The 15,853-nt window shown below is 51.7% G+C and overlaps 1 protein-coding gene across 1 annotated transcript in view; it reads left to right on the top strand.

Moving 5' to 3' along the window:
- Ntsr1 (neurotensin receptor 1) overlaps positions 1-15,853 on the top strand; it is a 41,844-nt gene that overhangs the window by 21,216 nt on the left and 4,775 nt on the right. The window contains exon 2 of the mRNA XM_038329269.1: positions 14,856-15,069. Coding sequence (XP_038185197.1) covers positions 14,856-15,069 — 214 coding nt within the window. The remainder of the gene's footprint in view (positions 1-14,855; positions 15,070-15,853) is intronic.

Genomic DNA, 15,853 nt, shown 5'->3' with positions numbered 1-15,853 from the left:
CTGGCCTTGAATTCACAGAGATCTACCTGCCTCTGCCTTCTGAGTGCTGGGATTAAAGGTGTGCACTACCATGCCTGGCTTGGTGATGTGGCAGAAGGTACCACAGGGTAAGAGCAAGTAAGAGAGAGGGCAAGAGGACCGGACTTGCTTTTATAGCAAACTTGCTCCAGGATAATGAAATTAAAATGTGTGTGAGGGCTCCTTCTCAAGACCTAAACCCTCCTGCTGGTCTTACCGCTCAAGCCTGTTGCACTGAAGATTGAGTTTCTGTGGCACTGTTAGGAGGTGTGGCATTGTTGGGGTAGATGTGCTCTAGTTGGAGGAAGTGTGTCACTGTGGGGTGGGCTTTGAGGTCTCGTATATGCTCAGGATACCACCCAGGGTTTCAATGACTTCCTGTTGCCCGCATGATGTAGAATGCTCAGCTACCTCTCCAGCACCACGTCTGACTTCACACTGCCATGTTGCACCACAATGATAATGGACTGAAACTCTGAACTGTAAAGCACCCCAATTAAATGTTTTCCTTATAAGAGTTGCCATGGTCACGGTGTCTCTTCATAGCAGTGGAAACCCTAACTGAGACAGTTTCCAACCCGTGGACTTTGGAGAGCATGTTCAAACCATCACATACGTGCTGCTGTGTTTAATTAGTCAGTGTTTTCCTATGGTTTTTGCATTTGTGTTCCTAAGAGATGATGGTCTAGATTTGTCATTTTTGTGGCTGGTTCTGGTTCTGGAGTAATCTCCTTATGCATCTCACTTCTCAGAGAGACAAGAGAGTTGTATCACTTTGATGTGTGTGGCAGGATTCACCATCAAGTTCTATTCTAGAAGGTTACTGAGTATTTATTAGATTGCTTTAATGAAGACTTTTTCAATTGTCTGTTTCTTCTTTGGAAGTTTTGGTGGATTCTGTATTTGCCCATTTTATTTAAGCTAGGCGTCTTCAATCTCTGGCCTGCAGGCCATATGCATTTCAAGATAGCCCAGTCCTGAGTGTTTGGGCAGTTGATAGGTTTCAGGTTCTGGAATGTCCTTTGATGAGAAACCACCATGGGAATCAATGGGTCTTGTCACCTCACTGTACAGACAAGGCACCCCAAGAAGGCTGTGGTCTAAATACCACGAAGAGAGAGAGAGAGAGAGAGAGAGAGAGAGAGAGAGAGAGAGAATATTCATGTAAACGTTGGACTTGCAAATTGAAGCAATTTAAATGTCATGAGCACCTGTGGCATCTTTTGGAGAAAGATCTGTCGGAGAAATGCATCATGATTGCAACCACAGCAGAAGGAGGAGCCTCCAGCCCTCTGCACAGCGGCCAGCCTGTCCCCACCATTCACAGCCCCAAGAGGGTGAGAATTAGCACTAACCTGGTGAGAATAAAGCTGTGATTCCCTCCACAGCAGCTGGCTGAGGCCACAGGCGTCTTGGGGACAGCTGTGTTTCCCTGGGCAGGTGACTCCTCCAGGTGGATCCTGGCCCAGCCTTCCCAATCCTGGTTCAAAAAACATTCTGGAAAGCGCCTCGGCTGTGACTCACCTGCCGCTCAGGGCGAGTTCCAGCAGGAGAGTAAAGAAGGGGGCAGGGATACGAGATAGGGTAGCTCTCTCTCTTGTTGCCACTCTTTGGTTTTAAAATAACAAGGTGTTTTGTTTTTCTCTCTCTCTTGAATTTTTTGTTTTTGTTTTGTAAGTAGGTTCTCATAGAACCCAGGCTGGCTTCAAACTGCTGCCTCTACTTCTCAAGTGCTGGGATCATAGGTGTATACCTTCACATCTAGCCGTGGTCTCCACATTTGTCTGGGGTCTCGCTATAACCAGACTGAAGGTTCTGAGCTGGGTGAGCGGAGTTCCCGTGACAAGCAATTACTGCAAGGATTGATTGTGCTGAGTGCACAGCTAATGGCTCATGCAGTGAGAGATAGTTCTGCGCCCAAACCTAACCCAGTGGCTGAGGGTTCTGCTCGCCATCTTCATTTTCCAGTTGAGGAAGAGTGAAGTTGCGGGGGGGGGGGGGGGGGGGGGGGAGGGGGGAGAAGAGGAACACAGCATGGGTACTCAGGACCTGCTCTCTGACCAGCTGTGTGCCTAATCTCCAGGTTCCTCCCCTCCAGCCCTTAGGCTTGGTTTTGCTGCACATCACTTTGGAGGTTTGGTCAGGAAAAACTCAGAAGGGAGGGAGAAAATTTCCAGTAAGACTTTGTGGTACCTTTCTGGCGTGTGAGCCCTATCCCTACCGGGTGAAATCTTGGTGCAGCTGGCTAGTTTTGCGCAAGCTCTGATAGAACCTTTCAGGAAGAGAAGGGGGTAGCACCTGTTTCTGGAAGGTGTCGCACCCCTCCTTACCTAGTGCATGTGATTTATAAGTGACTTAAGATGAAGGTCCCATCCTTGACCTTGTTCAGAGACAAGTATCCCAGATCTCACAGGACCAGGAGGGGGTCAAGGATCGTCATAGGAATGGCAGGAAGAGGATGTGCTGCCCCGTGGGGCTGTAGTGTGAGCATCTTAAAATTTCCCTGCAAGTCTTCCCAGGACAGATAGCTGCCCGGCCATGGCTGCGCTCAGACACCCTCCGGGAAAGGTGCTCAGCTTCTGAAGCATAAGTAAGAAAGGGAGCACAGAGCACACAGTACGCATAAGTAAGAAAGGGAGCACAGAGCACACAGTACTTCACGAATACTCTCACACTTAGAAATGATAGTTTGGATAAATCAAATTAAATAAAATTTTATTAAAATTATTTACAACCAGCCATGGTGGTACATGTCTATAATCCCAACACTACAGTGAAGATCAACAATTAAGGCCATCCTAGGCTGCACAGCAAAAGTCTACCTCAATAAAACAAAGCAAATTATTTCGTGTGTGTGTGAGAGATTGGACTTTCCTTTGGGCTGCCAGCTCACAAAAAAAAAAATGACACAGAGACTTATTATTAATTATAAAAGCTCAGCCTATAGCTTAGACTTGTTCCTAACTAGTTCTTATAACTTAATTAACCTCTATCTTTTAATCAACATTCTTTTTTGTTTGTTTATTTTTTATTTTTTATTTAAATAACATTATTTTTTCATTTATTTTACATACCGACCACAGTTTTCCCTCCCTCCTCTCCTCCCATCCCCTATTTTTCCCCTCCCTTCCCATCTATTCTCCTCCCCATCCACTCTTCCTCATTTCCATGCGGATGTTCATCTGTGTGGCTTGGTTACCCTTACTCCTTGTCCATCCTGCTCCCTCTGCAACTGGCTGGTCACTCTGCTTGCTTCTTCCCAGAACTCTCTCTGTCCAGAAGTCCCGCCTACCCCTCCTGCCTATCTATTGGCCATTTAGCTTTTTATTAAACCAGTCACAGTGACACATCTTCACACAGTGTAAAGAAATATTCTACAGTGTACTTGTGTGTATGTGTGTGTGTGTGTGTGGTGTGTGTGGTGTGTGTATGTGTATGTACGTGTGTGTGTGTATACGTGGTGTGGTGTGTGTACCTGTGTGTGTGTACATGTGTGTACATGTGTGTGTGCGTGTACACGCACAACCTCTGGTGTGATTCTTCAGGTGCCATCCTCATTATTTTGATACATGGTCTCTTATTGTTCTAAAACTCACCAGTTAGCAAGGTGACTGGCCTCAGGGCTCTTCCTGCCTCCACCTCCCCAGTGCAGGAATTGCTAGTGTGCTCCACCACACTGGGATTTGTTTGTTTGTTTGTTTGTTTGTTTTTTGCACGTTTGTTTAAACAGGGTCCTCAGCCTTAAACTCAAGTCCTCGAGTTTGCAAGGAAAACGTTTTGCCAACTGAGCCTTCTCCCCAGGGTAGAGCTACCTTTAAAATATGGCTGCTTCTCCTTATAGCCTGCTTCCTGTTTCTCCCTACCCCAGGGCAGGGGCACTCTCTAGACTTTGCCTGGGGAGGTCCAGAGCCTGCCCCACCGTTCAGGGCAGGATGTCCTCTTCTGAGGACTCCTTAGCAGCTCTGAAGAACCCAGTATTGGGTAAAACTGACAGGTTTGTCCCCAGTAGTCCTGGGAACAGGCAATAACTCAGCACAAACCAACATGCTGTCATACAAGAACACTGCATGCAGAAAACAGAAGACCAGCGGGCGGTGGTGGCGCACACCTTTAATCCCAGCACTTTAGAGGCAGAGGTAAGCAGATCTCTGTGAGTTCAAGGCCAGCCTGGTCTACAAGAGTTAATTTCAGGATAGGTTCCAAAGCTACAGAGAAACCCTGTCTTGAGAAACCAAAACCAAACAAAAAGACAGAAGACCAAGACCACCCCCAGTTCTTCTTGCTGAGCAGTGCCAGACACTGATGGGGTTAGCAGGGTTCCATCCCTGTGAGTCCTGAGGACCCAGCAGCATCAGACACTGATGGGGTTAGCAGGGCTCCATCCCTGTGAGTCCTGAGGACCCAGCAGCATCAGATGCTGATGGGGTTAGCAGGGCTCCATCCTTGTGAGTCCTGAGGACCCAGAGGTATCAGATACTGATGGGGTTAGCAGGGCTCCATCATCCCTGTGCATCCTGAAGACCCTGCAGCATCAGAGCCCTGGTAACGGGCTCCATCCCTGTGAGTACTGCGGACCCAGCAGCATCAGATGCTCCCAGGAGGCTGGACTGGAAGGTCATCCTGTCCCCACACCGATTTCCAAATAGGCCTGGCACCCTGGGCAGCCCCATTCACAGCTACACAAAACTCCCTAAGCTCAGTGATTGCAGAGGAAGGAGGAACCGGGATGGAACCCCCCAGCAGGGGAGGATGAATGCCTTATTTGCCTCAAAGCCTGGTGGCAGTTGAGTGAGACGGATTCTGTACAAAAACAAAACAGTGTTCAGCCAGGAAACATTCAATCTAACAAATGAACCAATTATGTCTTTGTGATGAAGTCATTATTGGAAGGAAGATGAGAAGTGGGGTGAAGGATTCAGAATAAAGTGATCTCAGCCCAGGGAATATACCTTCCTTCAACCCCTTCTTTTCGAGTTCCTCCCCCTGTGGGGTACAGCCCCCCTGTTTGCTACAGGCAGAAAATGTAGGGTTATGGGACTTGTCACAGACAGTAAAAGAGGTACCAGGACAGCCCTCACATGCCCAGCCAAGGCCCAGTGGTGAAGGATGTAAGATCATCGTTATTAGCTGAGTTTTCTCTCAAGGGGTTTGGTCTGGATTCTGCATCTATCCCCTACCCCCTTACCACAGCCCCATTTAGAGGCAGGTGCTTCCCAACTCAATTTTCATCCTTCAAGGGGAACCACTGTGTGCTGACTGGAGGCCGCTGCTGGCTCTGTGGAAAATTAGCTCTGTAGCTCATCCCTGCGGGAATGCACCAGGGACAGGTGCTGAGACCTGCGGAGGGATGAGCCCTAAGGGCTGCTCTCAGTGCCCAGCCCAGGTGGAGCCAGGCAGGTGGGGCAGTCAGGCTTGTTTCTGGCCCAAGTCTGGATGACTATACTTGGTATTAGGGAGGCCTTGAGAATTGGGAGGCAGCGCTCCCTTAATTCATGAACACATGGAAAAATGTAAGCCTTGCTGCCTCTCCTGCCTCAACAGGGAACCAATGTAGATGCTGAGTGTCCTGTGGAGAGCTAGGAGAACAGTAGAAAAGAGGAGAGAGAGGTAAAAAATCTTTGCCAGGCGGTGGTGGCACACGCCTTTAATCCCAGCACTAGGAAGGCAGAGGCAGGCAGATCTCTGTGAGTTCAAGGCCAGCCTGGTCTAAGACCAGGCTAGTTCCAGGACAGGCTCCAAAACTACAGAGAAACCCTGTCTCGAAAAAACCAAAACCAAACAAACACCCCTAGGTTTGATCCGTAGCCTTGCTCTACGGGCATTCAGAAGAGGGAGAAGGGAAAGCTACACACACCCTTCTTCTGACTCAGGATTCAGAAGGCTGAAGGACTAGCAGGCCCTGATAATGGCTCTGGGGCCATGGCACAGCTGCTGGGGGGGAATTCTGGGAAGGAAAGGTGCATTATTTCACTAAAGGGAGAAATATTCCTCCCATCTCTTTAGCAAAGCCTCAGGTGAATCTGCCTTCCAGAGGGGCGTTCCCTTTGCCAGGCGGTTGACCTGCCCAGCTGCAACAACTGTTAGAAGAGACAATAGTGTGTCTCCACCCAGAGGAAGATTCATCCTTTTGTCTAGCAACAGTTTTCCTGGTGGTTGAGGTGCTCAGGACCCAGGAGGTCATGGTATCTGCAGTATGTCTGTGTATGTGTGTCCATGTGCCTCTGTGTCTCTGTCCACAGTCTCCCCATATGTGCCTGAGAGCCTGTGCACACATGCAGCTTCCAGAACACAGAACCATTGGGCTGATGTCACTGAGCAACCAAGACGCCAGCAGCGTGTACAGCACCTGCTGGGGACAAAACCACATAAAAAGACCCAACTTGCTTGTGTCTCAGAAAAATAGCCACATGGATCTTCTCCCTCCTACTCACAGCTGACCTTCACTCCGTTTCAATCCTGATAATTTGCCATCAACATTCAGCCCAGCCTTGCTGTGGATTTTCTCCTGCAGCTGCTATGGTCCAGGAGAATTTACAGACCAAGGCCTGAGTGCCTTGAAGTGGCCATTTCAAAGCCATCAAAGGAAACTCATCTAGCCTGCAGGAACAAGATTAGCAGGGCAGAGACTGCTGCCCTGAAGGAGCTGGCTGGATGGCTGGATGTAGCCCATGCATTCCAATGCCTGGAACAAGGCTTCCTGCTGCTGCAATTAGCATCCAGGTCAATGGCAGAGCCTAGCAAAGGAGGCGGCGGCAGCAGCTTGGAGAAAAGAACATTGAATCGGCCTGTCCAGTGGGTGCAGCACCCAGCTTCTAACCAAAGACAAGAAACCACCCCTTCTTCCTTTCCCCCCATTCCTCCTGCCCCTTTTCCTTCCCCTCCTCCTCTCTCCGACCTCCTCCTCCTTCTCTTATGTGCCCCAGCAAATTGTGCTTGTCTCAGATGGACGGGAGGGATGCTGGGAGGGATGCCCTGGTGCAGACGCTTACTTTGAATGCTACTGGAATAATACAAACCTCATTCTCTCTACACCTTGAATACGCCTGACAAGGCATCCTAGTGAGAGTGACTGACAGCCCGTCAATGAGGTGCCAAGTGCCTGCAGAAAGATGGATTTGGTCAGCGGCACAGGTTCTGCGGAGACTTCTCTGAGGGAAGGAAGCCCGGGTCGATGGAAGGCCTCCAGAGGAGCCATTGGCGAGGGACATGGGTGTCGACGGGGACACATTTGGGGAGATTCGTGTACCTTCCACCACACCGTGTGTGCGCAGCTTTAGGGGTGCCGCCTTCAGAGACTGACAGGCTTGGCAGCGGAAGGCTAGATTGGGCCATGAGAGAGTTCCTCCCTCTGCCAAGTATAGCCCGTTCTTAGGGTTGTTTTAAACTGTTTTGGATATGAAGTGAACGAGCCTAAGAGATGGTTTCTCACCTCAGAGTCCCTAGGAATAGGACGGGTTCTCAGTCAAGCTTGTCATTGGTCTTCGGCCCGTTGGCCATCCTAGAACTGGAAGCCATGGCCATTTACGGTGGGGAGGACAGAAGACCCTGACAGTTGACGTCCTGCTGCCTCTAGGTGGCTCTTGCTTCTCATGCTCAAACACAAGTTTTGGTTCCTCCTCTTGATTCTTCTCACTCCTTCTGTACACTGGGTGCCGGTGTGGGAATATAGTCCCAACGGTTATGTTGGTCCCCATTTTTCTCAAGTGGACTGTGATGTGGCCGTCACTCAGTGTGTGTTCCACGGCCATAGCATGAATCTTTCAGGCAGGAGTCAGCAATCTGGGACTCTGATCTACTATTGAAAGTGAAGTTTCAGTGACATGCGGCCCACGGTTCATTCACATGTTCGTGGATAGTTTGGACTGTGGTGGCCAAGCTGAGCAGTTCTGACAGAGACCTCAGGGCAGCTATCTGTGGGCTCCTGCTCCAGGACATGGGGGTGGATGGGAAAGGGGGGCCTCAGGGCGGGATTCAAATGGTTCCCATTGTCAGGTTAGGGACACCGATAACCCACGTCACCCTAACTCAGCCAGACTTCTTTGCTTTGTTGGCCCAATGGCAGGGCAGGCCCACAAAGGTCATCATGCGGCTTCTTACTCTTACCCGCAGCAAGAACCCAAGCCACGGCAGAACTGGAAAAGTCAATGTGAAGCAACCCTGCCCGGGCGCTTGGGTTGTGGATCCGAGCACTGGGTCCTGAGATGCCCCACCACATCGCTCTGTCACCAGGTCCAGCCACAGCCCTGGCCCCTCTCCACAGCTTCAGGAGATCTGGCCCATCCTCTCTGGTGAGGGGATGGCAGGAAGGAGTGAAGGGTCACTTGATGAGATCAACTCTGCCATCCTTCCTTTCCCAGCATCCTCTCCTATGGAGAGAAAATCCAAGAGTTTGTGCCCACAGCTCTCTGATTCACAGATGCTCCGGAGAGCATGAATTTGCAGGCTGTGCCATTCATAAAGCAAAAAAGCCGCTCTTCTATTGTAAAGAAAAGCCACATGTGGCTGTAAAGGACAGACAATGCAAAACCTAATGAGGTAATGGGACACAGAGAGAGCTTGTAGGCTGGGAGGGAAGGGTGGTCTATAACAGACGAGTTCTTTTCTCCCCAGCCCCCTTCCCACCGGGTAGCATTTGAACCACTGCTTACTGTTTAATTTCTTCACCTTCCAGCCTTCCTGCTAGGAGTGCATGCGTGCGTGCATGTGTGTGTGTGCGTGTCTATGTCTGTGTGTGTGTTGTGTGTGAGAGTGTGGGTGTGTTTGTGGGTGTGTATGTGTGTGTGTGTGTGAGAGCATATGTGTGTGAGAGTGTGTGAATGTATGTGTGTAAGTGTATGTGAGAGAGCGTGTGTGTGTGTGTGTGTGTGCTTGTGAGACTATGTGAGTATATGTGTGTATAAGTGTATGTAAGAGAGTGTGTGTGTGTGTTTGTGAGAACGTGTGAGAGTGTGTGTTTGTAGGCGTGTGTTTGTGGGTGTGAGAGAGTGTGTGAGTGTATGTGTGTGTAAGTGTATGTGAGAGCGTCTGTGTGAGTGTGTGAGTGTGTGTACATGTGAGAGACTGTGTGAGTGTGTGTGTAAGTGTATGTGAGTGTGTGTGCATGGGTATGGAGGCTAATGGTTGATGTCAGGTGTCTTCCTCTATGGCTGTCCACACTAGTTTTTGAGATGGCCTTTCGCTGAATCTATGTAAAGCTCACCAACTGGCCGGACAGCTGGCTAGCAAGTCCCAGTCTCCCTAGTCCCCCAGTCACCACATCCCCAGTGTTAGGGTTACAGAGGTACGTCTGAAGGGAAATGGACGAGCGAGCGGTGGATGGGGGAGAGAAGTGGGGAGGGACCTGGGAGGAGCAGAGGGAGGGGAGGCTGGCATCGGGTGTATTGTATGAGAAGAATAAAAAAAGCAAACACTTTGCTAACTAGCTGTCTCTCGAGCCATCTGCTGCCATTTCTAAGGAACATTCACTTCTGCCTGCCCTCAGATACCCCAGAGTCCTACCCAGCAGAAAGCTGGCTTGAGGCAGAGTGTCCCCCAGCCGGAGGTGAAGCCCAGAGCCTGGTCACCCAGGAGAAGTCCAGAGCCTAGTTTTGCACAATAAGGACTCTTGTCCTTATTGGAGAGTCCTCTAACACACCTGAGACTCTGTGTGGGGGAACGAAAGGGAAAGGCGTCTACCAACCTCTGTCCTCACACTGGCCATCTCTAAATCCTCTTCCTGTGGGTGAGGACACCCCCTTCTATGTTTGCTATAATCGGATTTACTGAGCAGGGACAGGGCTCTAATCCCATTGAGACGCCTACGTTGAAGAGCCAGATGTCCGTGGGGAAGTGTGGTGGCCGGCTTTGGCAATGGGTGGTAATTAGAAACTGGGAGGAGCCGGCAGGATATTTGCTGCACGGCCCACACAATTACACGGCAAGAAAGCACACAGCAAATTGTGGGGCTGGAGGTTCAGCTGCCATGAGAATGTGATGGCTGCATCCTGTGTGCCTCACGCTAAACGTACGCTCTGACGAGGATTGTGTATCCTGCTTACAGCCACTGAACCCCAGCAGACGGCCTCGTCCCAGCCTTGCAAAGCCTCCCTCCCAAGCTCAGCTGAAAGCCCTGTGTGATCACTGGAATTAGGAGGCTACTGTCCACCAGTCCCAGGCTTTCCTGGCATGGAACAGAGAACTTTCTTGGATGGCTCAACCTTTGTCAAGGGCTCTCAGTGTACTCGGCTGAGCACTTGGCCCGATGCTTAATCCTTCAGTGTCAAATTAGCACCCTGCATCTTAGGAAAATGCAAACAAAAGGCATATCAGCAAAACTGATCGAACTGGCCTGGGCTTTTGAAGTAGGGATAGAGAAGGATGCATCCTAGCAAGTGGAAGCTGCTTTTCAGGACATGGTTACCTGTCAGAGGAAATGCTACTGTCTTAGCTGACAGGAACAGAGCCATGGACCCAGTTCAGCCGTGAGTAGCTTTCCTGGCTGCAGGCAGAAAGTGAGCCTAATTCACAAACTGGGGCCTTTCCTGCCCCACTGTTGGGTACAGAGGAGGGGTGTGAGTCCAGCAGTACCCAGCCCACCTACTCTGGACTGTGCTGCCACCGAACTTGTCGGGGATCTCAGAGTCATTGTTTGCTGCTTAGTGGATGTCCCACCGATTTGAACGTTCTAATGGGCTTTTTGGCTGACATGTATTGAAGGCGTGGCAGATAGACGTCGGTCCTCCGTGCCCCGAAGACTCTATAAAATGGCTTAGGGCCAGTTTGAGAGGGGGTGGAAACACTGAAGCATCCTGTCACCCGCCCTGTAAGCAAGCCTCACACTACCAGCTGTGCCGAGAGCTCTGGACCTAGGCTGCCCTGCACCCACGCTGCTGTGCTAAGCCCTCCCCAGACCTTAGGGTCTGGCACAGGTGGGCAAGGGCAGAGCCATTGAGAAGGCCGTTTCCCTAATCCAATTGAGGCCTCTGGGCTGAGTTAGTGGTCTCCTGACAGCCAAACTGGTGCCAGGCTTGCAACACAGCCGGGCACTGGCAGGATGTGGACATTCAAGATTTTCTGTTGCCAAGTCCATAACCAGGCAGCAGCCTCTGGACAGCAGGAGAGAAGAGTCTGCCTCTCACATTAAAGGTTGCCAGTACACAGAGAGGTGGGAGGGTGGCACGTGCCATCTGCGGGTAGTAGAGAGGCAATGATGTCCTGCCCACATGCTGGTCAGAAGCCCTCTTGGCATAGGTAGATGCTGCCCGTGATCCTGCCTCTCCATCGAGGACTTAAGAACTACCCCACTAATCTCCCAATTAGATTCTGTCTGGGGTCCAGCCTCTTCCAGTAATCCCAAATCAGAATAAGTACAGGGGTCCAATAGCGGAGAGGGGGTAACGTAAGGAAGTGAAATAGAAGCTTTCTGATAAATTCCCAAGGACTCCCAGGCTTTGTCCTGAACACTCCCTAATCTGGTAGCTGCCCAGAGAGGTAGGGCCTGAAAAATGGAGGGCCTGTATTATTTTATCTGCCTGGGATCTGGTCTGCCTCTGTCTCCCTTCTGAGCTGCTTCAATTTCTCGTCCTGGTATACTCAGAACTTGTCTGTGTCAAAGCCACCACTCCCAGACACCTGTAAGGGTGACAGGGGTTTGAGTGGAGGCTGAGACAACATGGCATCCTGGGCTGCCACTCTGTGTGGCATTCTAGAAGCAGCTGCTCCAACAATTTCCTTACCCCGTAAGCCCTCTCCGCGCTGTTAGCTACTTGACTAGAACCCGGCTCTCAAGCATCCTGTGGGGGCTCCTAGATGGTGCTTTGTCTTCTCCCACAATCCTGCTCTGAGAACAAGCGCCGTGTACTCACTCTGACTCCCGTGGAATTCTGGGATGTGTCACTTTCAGAGAACCCCCCCCCCATCCTCTAGTTTTCTGGGCCCCTGCTGCCTACCCATGAAATGAGAACAGACCTACCAGATACAGGCTTCTTTTGTCCCTAATATTTCCCAGATCTGGGAATAAAGGATGGCTTTGGTGTGACGTGGGGTCTCTTGTTAACACTAGGGCACCAGACATGTCCAGTGTGTAGGGTAAGCCGGTTATTTCAGCTCCAGTTCAGAAAGGACACCTGAAGCTTGTACTTCCATCCCTCTTCCAGGTTGGTTGGGTTTTCTGCAGTGCCAAGCTGTGCCTTAGAGGAACTCGGGGAGCCACCATGTTTCCCTTTGTTTCCTTGTACTCTCTCCCCATAGACTGTTATCTTCTGATACCTGGGGGTCAACCAGTGCCCCAAGGAGCAGATGCACGGGGACTGGCCAGCTGCCTCCGCGGTGGGCATTCGAGTCATTCTGTCTTCGTTATTTCAAACAAGGCTGTGTTGACAACCTTGATAGCCGGTCCATCTGTGTACAGGCCCGGACTCACCATCCCTGATCGCTGTTTCTTTTCTGCTCTCTCCTTTATTCTGCCTCCCCCCTCCTCCGCAAAAGTATAGATTTAGGCAGGGCAGTGGCTGGGTTACCCCCATTCCTCTCAGAAACCATCCTAGCTTCCTGACAAGAGACCTCAGCTTGCTTGGCCCACCCTGATGGTTAATCCTGGGTGCTACCACCCAATGGTGTAGGGCACTTCTGCTCACTCTTTCAATAACAAACCTTAAACCTGGAATCTGACTAGAACCTGCTCCAGGTCAAAGCTGCCTGTCTGTCTAAGGTTCAAGTCTACACCCCATCCTGCAGCAGCCCCCACCTCCCCTGTGTTCTGTCACTCTCTGGAGCCCCTCCCCCATGCTCAAGCATTTCCAATCCAGAGCTGAGTGGGATAGTAACAGCCCAGGTTGCCCGGGTGGAATAGAAGGCAAAGACACCAGAGGCTGACATGCCCGTGTCCACTGTCCTCCCCAGGGTCCCAGCCCAGTTTTACAAGCATGACCACTAAGGTGGTGGTGGCACAGGGTGGCCCAGCACCTAGCTGCCCTTAGGACCCTAAGGGCAGGTCCTACCACCCATGAGAGTTGGTACATGTGTCTAAAGCAGAAAGAGAAAAGCAAAGACGGAGATACCAGGACAGACAGACAGACACACGGACACAGACACACCAGGTCAGAGACGCTGTAAGACTGTGTACGTGCGCTGCACCTCTGCACCTCCCCAAGACCAAGACCAGTAGCACTGAGCCTGGCCTCTCCCCAGCACTCACACAGCCCAGCTGCGGTGAGACAGCCCTTCCCACAGCGGGTACTAGCAGCTCTGCCCCCTCCTGCTTTCCTGCTATTGGCTGTCTTTCTTCACAGCTCAGAGTCGGAAAGCATGGTGGTCTTGAGTCAGTCCCTGACGCGTCCCCCAGGATACTCATTGCCGCACTGAAAGATGCCATGGGTGCTTCCGGTTAGGTGGGGTGGCAGAGGCATCCCGCTGTGAACTCAGCATGACCCTCAAGCTGGCAGAGGCCATAAATGTTCCTCAAGGCTATCCTGTGTAGACAGGGCTGGGATGCCCATGCAAGCTGGAGGCAGACAGCTGGGGCCACACCTGGCAAGGGTCAGAAAAGGGCTCAGCCTGGGAGCCTTAGGGTTAGGAACCCGGGGGCCAGCGAGGGCCTAGAGCCAGTACCTGTCTTGCTGCTCTGACTCTGGCCAGTCCCAGAGGTAGCGAGCTGTCTTCTGCCTGTGTTCAGCGAGGTGTGGTATTTTAAATGTTTTGACATTTTAAATCTGTGTTGGATACATTCCGTGTGTTTAATTCCACCATGACTCACCAGGAATTGAGTCAGTGTGTCTCCTGGGATGGGGCACAGCTGGGTCCAGAACAAGCAGAGAACATCTTGCCTATCCTCCATGGCTTCCAGTGGACCGAGCTAAGCACACGGCAGAAGTAGGTCTGGCTCCTGACACCGGGGGTGGGGGGTGGACAGACCCTCTGTTCTCAAGGTCAGAGAGGATACAGCTTGGGGAGGGCACACAGGGCCCAACATGGAGGTGGTGCTGACCGAGAACATGCAGAAATACCTTCCCTTGAATGGTTTGTATCCTGACTGTCGAGTACAGCTTTGTGAAAATAGCAACTTGGACTGCTTCTTCCCAGCCCCTCCCAGCGATGGTCTGTGGCTACCTGAGAGTAGAGGCAAGGCCTTCACAGATGCTGCAACCAAATCTAAAAGAGGCATGGGGAGTCCCGCCAATTCCAGCACTCTGGGTGGCCACTCCCCTCATTCCCGGGGTCAAGTCAGGAGCCTTGTGCCGGCCACGTTCTCTGTGTGTTTCCATTAAGACATGTCCACATTTGTGTGGTTTTGCTCCAACAGCTGACTGGATATTGCTGAAGAAGTCAGGTTGAACTCACACGAGCCAGGAAATAAATCCATGTCCAGCCTCTTCTGAGTCCACAAGAACCACAGATTCGGTTCCCCCAAACTTAAGCCTGGACTGATGAGCGGGCTATGTTTCTCCAGACTGTTGAGAGGCACCCGGTGGGTGAGAAAATGTATAGAGGCATCAGTGTGAGCTATCTGCACGCCGAGCGGGAGCCAAGGGCTCGGCCTCACCGAACAGACCACGCCATGGTCTGGAGTCCTGAGCATGATACCCTCAGACCCAGGACCCAGAGCTTGGACCCTCTTCAGAACACGCAGGGTTTACCCAGCCCCAGAAACAGAGGCTGTGTTATCAAGCAGATGGCAGTGGGAGCTGAGCCTGATCCAGAGGCGGACCTGATCCGGTGGGCAGGCTAGACAGGCATGGTCTTCCTACAGTGTGAAGTACCTCCCAACCGCAGCTCTGAGCGCACCCGCATGGTAGCCTCCGGGTCTGGCGGATAAGCAAGGCCCATGTCTAGGACTAACGGCTGCCTCTCGCTCTCTGCAGGTTAACACCTTCATGTCCTTTGTGTTCCCCATGCTGGTCATCTCCATCCTAAACACTGTGATTGCCAACAAACTGACCGTCATGGTGCACCAGGCCAACGAGCAAGGCCGGGTGTGCACCGTGGGCACCCAGAACAGCTTACAGCACAGCACGTTCAGCATGTCTGTCGAACCTGGTCGTGTCCAGGCCCTACGCCATGGAGTCCTCGTCTTACGTACGTAACCTCGGGCCGTGGGGAGTAGACAGCACTCTGGGGTTCAATGTGGGGCTCCACCCAATGGGATAGAATGCGGGTCCGGGTTCGCCAGCGGCACCCTGCCGTCTTCACCCTCTCATGCCTTCACCCAATCAACCAGAGGCTGGGTGCCAACTCTGAGCTTGAAGTCTCGTTCCAGCTTTCTCGCTGGCAATCAAGGCTCTTCCAAGCACGTGATCGCACCCCAGGCATGAGCACAAGCGAAGTCACATGACCAGACCTGGCAGCTGGGGGCCGCCACGGAGGCAACATCTTGCTATACAGGACTAGGAAGTCCTGGTAGCAGTTATAGGCAGAAGGCTTGCCAAGCAAATGCCGGCTGGCCAGGCAGGACTTGGCAACAAGGCTGAGCAGAGTGGGTGGGCCTGAATCCTGCCACTGATGCAACCTCAGGAAACGGTCATCAGGTAATGATGGATGAGAAAGATGCAGCAGACACGTCTTGCATGTTTCTATGGCTGTGGCTCCTTGCTAGTCTTGCCCCTTTGCCGTTCAGGCTTGCTCACCAGCGGCTCTCGGTGCAGTTTCAGAGCAAACCCACGGCAGCAAGGAGTCCTCCAGGCCAGCACCTCAGAGCCCAGAGTGACTGGCACCAGCCCTGTGTGGCATTCCTCACTGATGTCCTTATCCGTACCCAAAGACAGTAACTGCGCGAAGAGCTCCTCCCAAGGACACTGATAGAGCCCAGAGTCCCCACCTCATGTCTGCACTAATCTAATGTCCCTCGGTGTAACTGAAAGAA

Source organism: Arvicola amphibius, chromosome 5 (genome assembly GCF_903992535.2).
Source record: "Arvicola amphibius chromosome 5, mArvAmp1.2, whole genome shotgun sequence".
NCBI classification, from domain to species: Eukaryota; Metazoa; Chordata; class Mammalia; order Rodentia; family Cricetidae; genus Arvicola; species Arvicola amphibius.
Note: the sequence above shows the minus strand (reverse complement) of the source record. Positions and strands in the feature narration are given on the sequence as shown.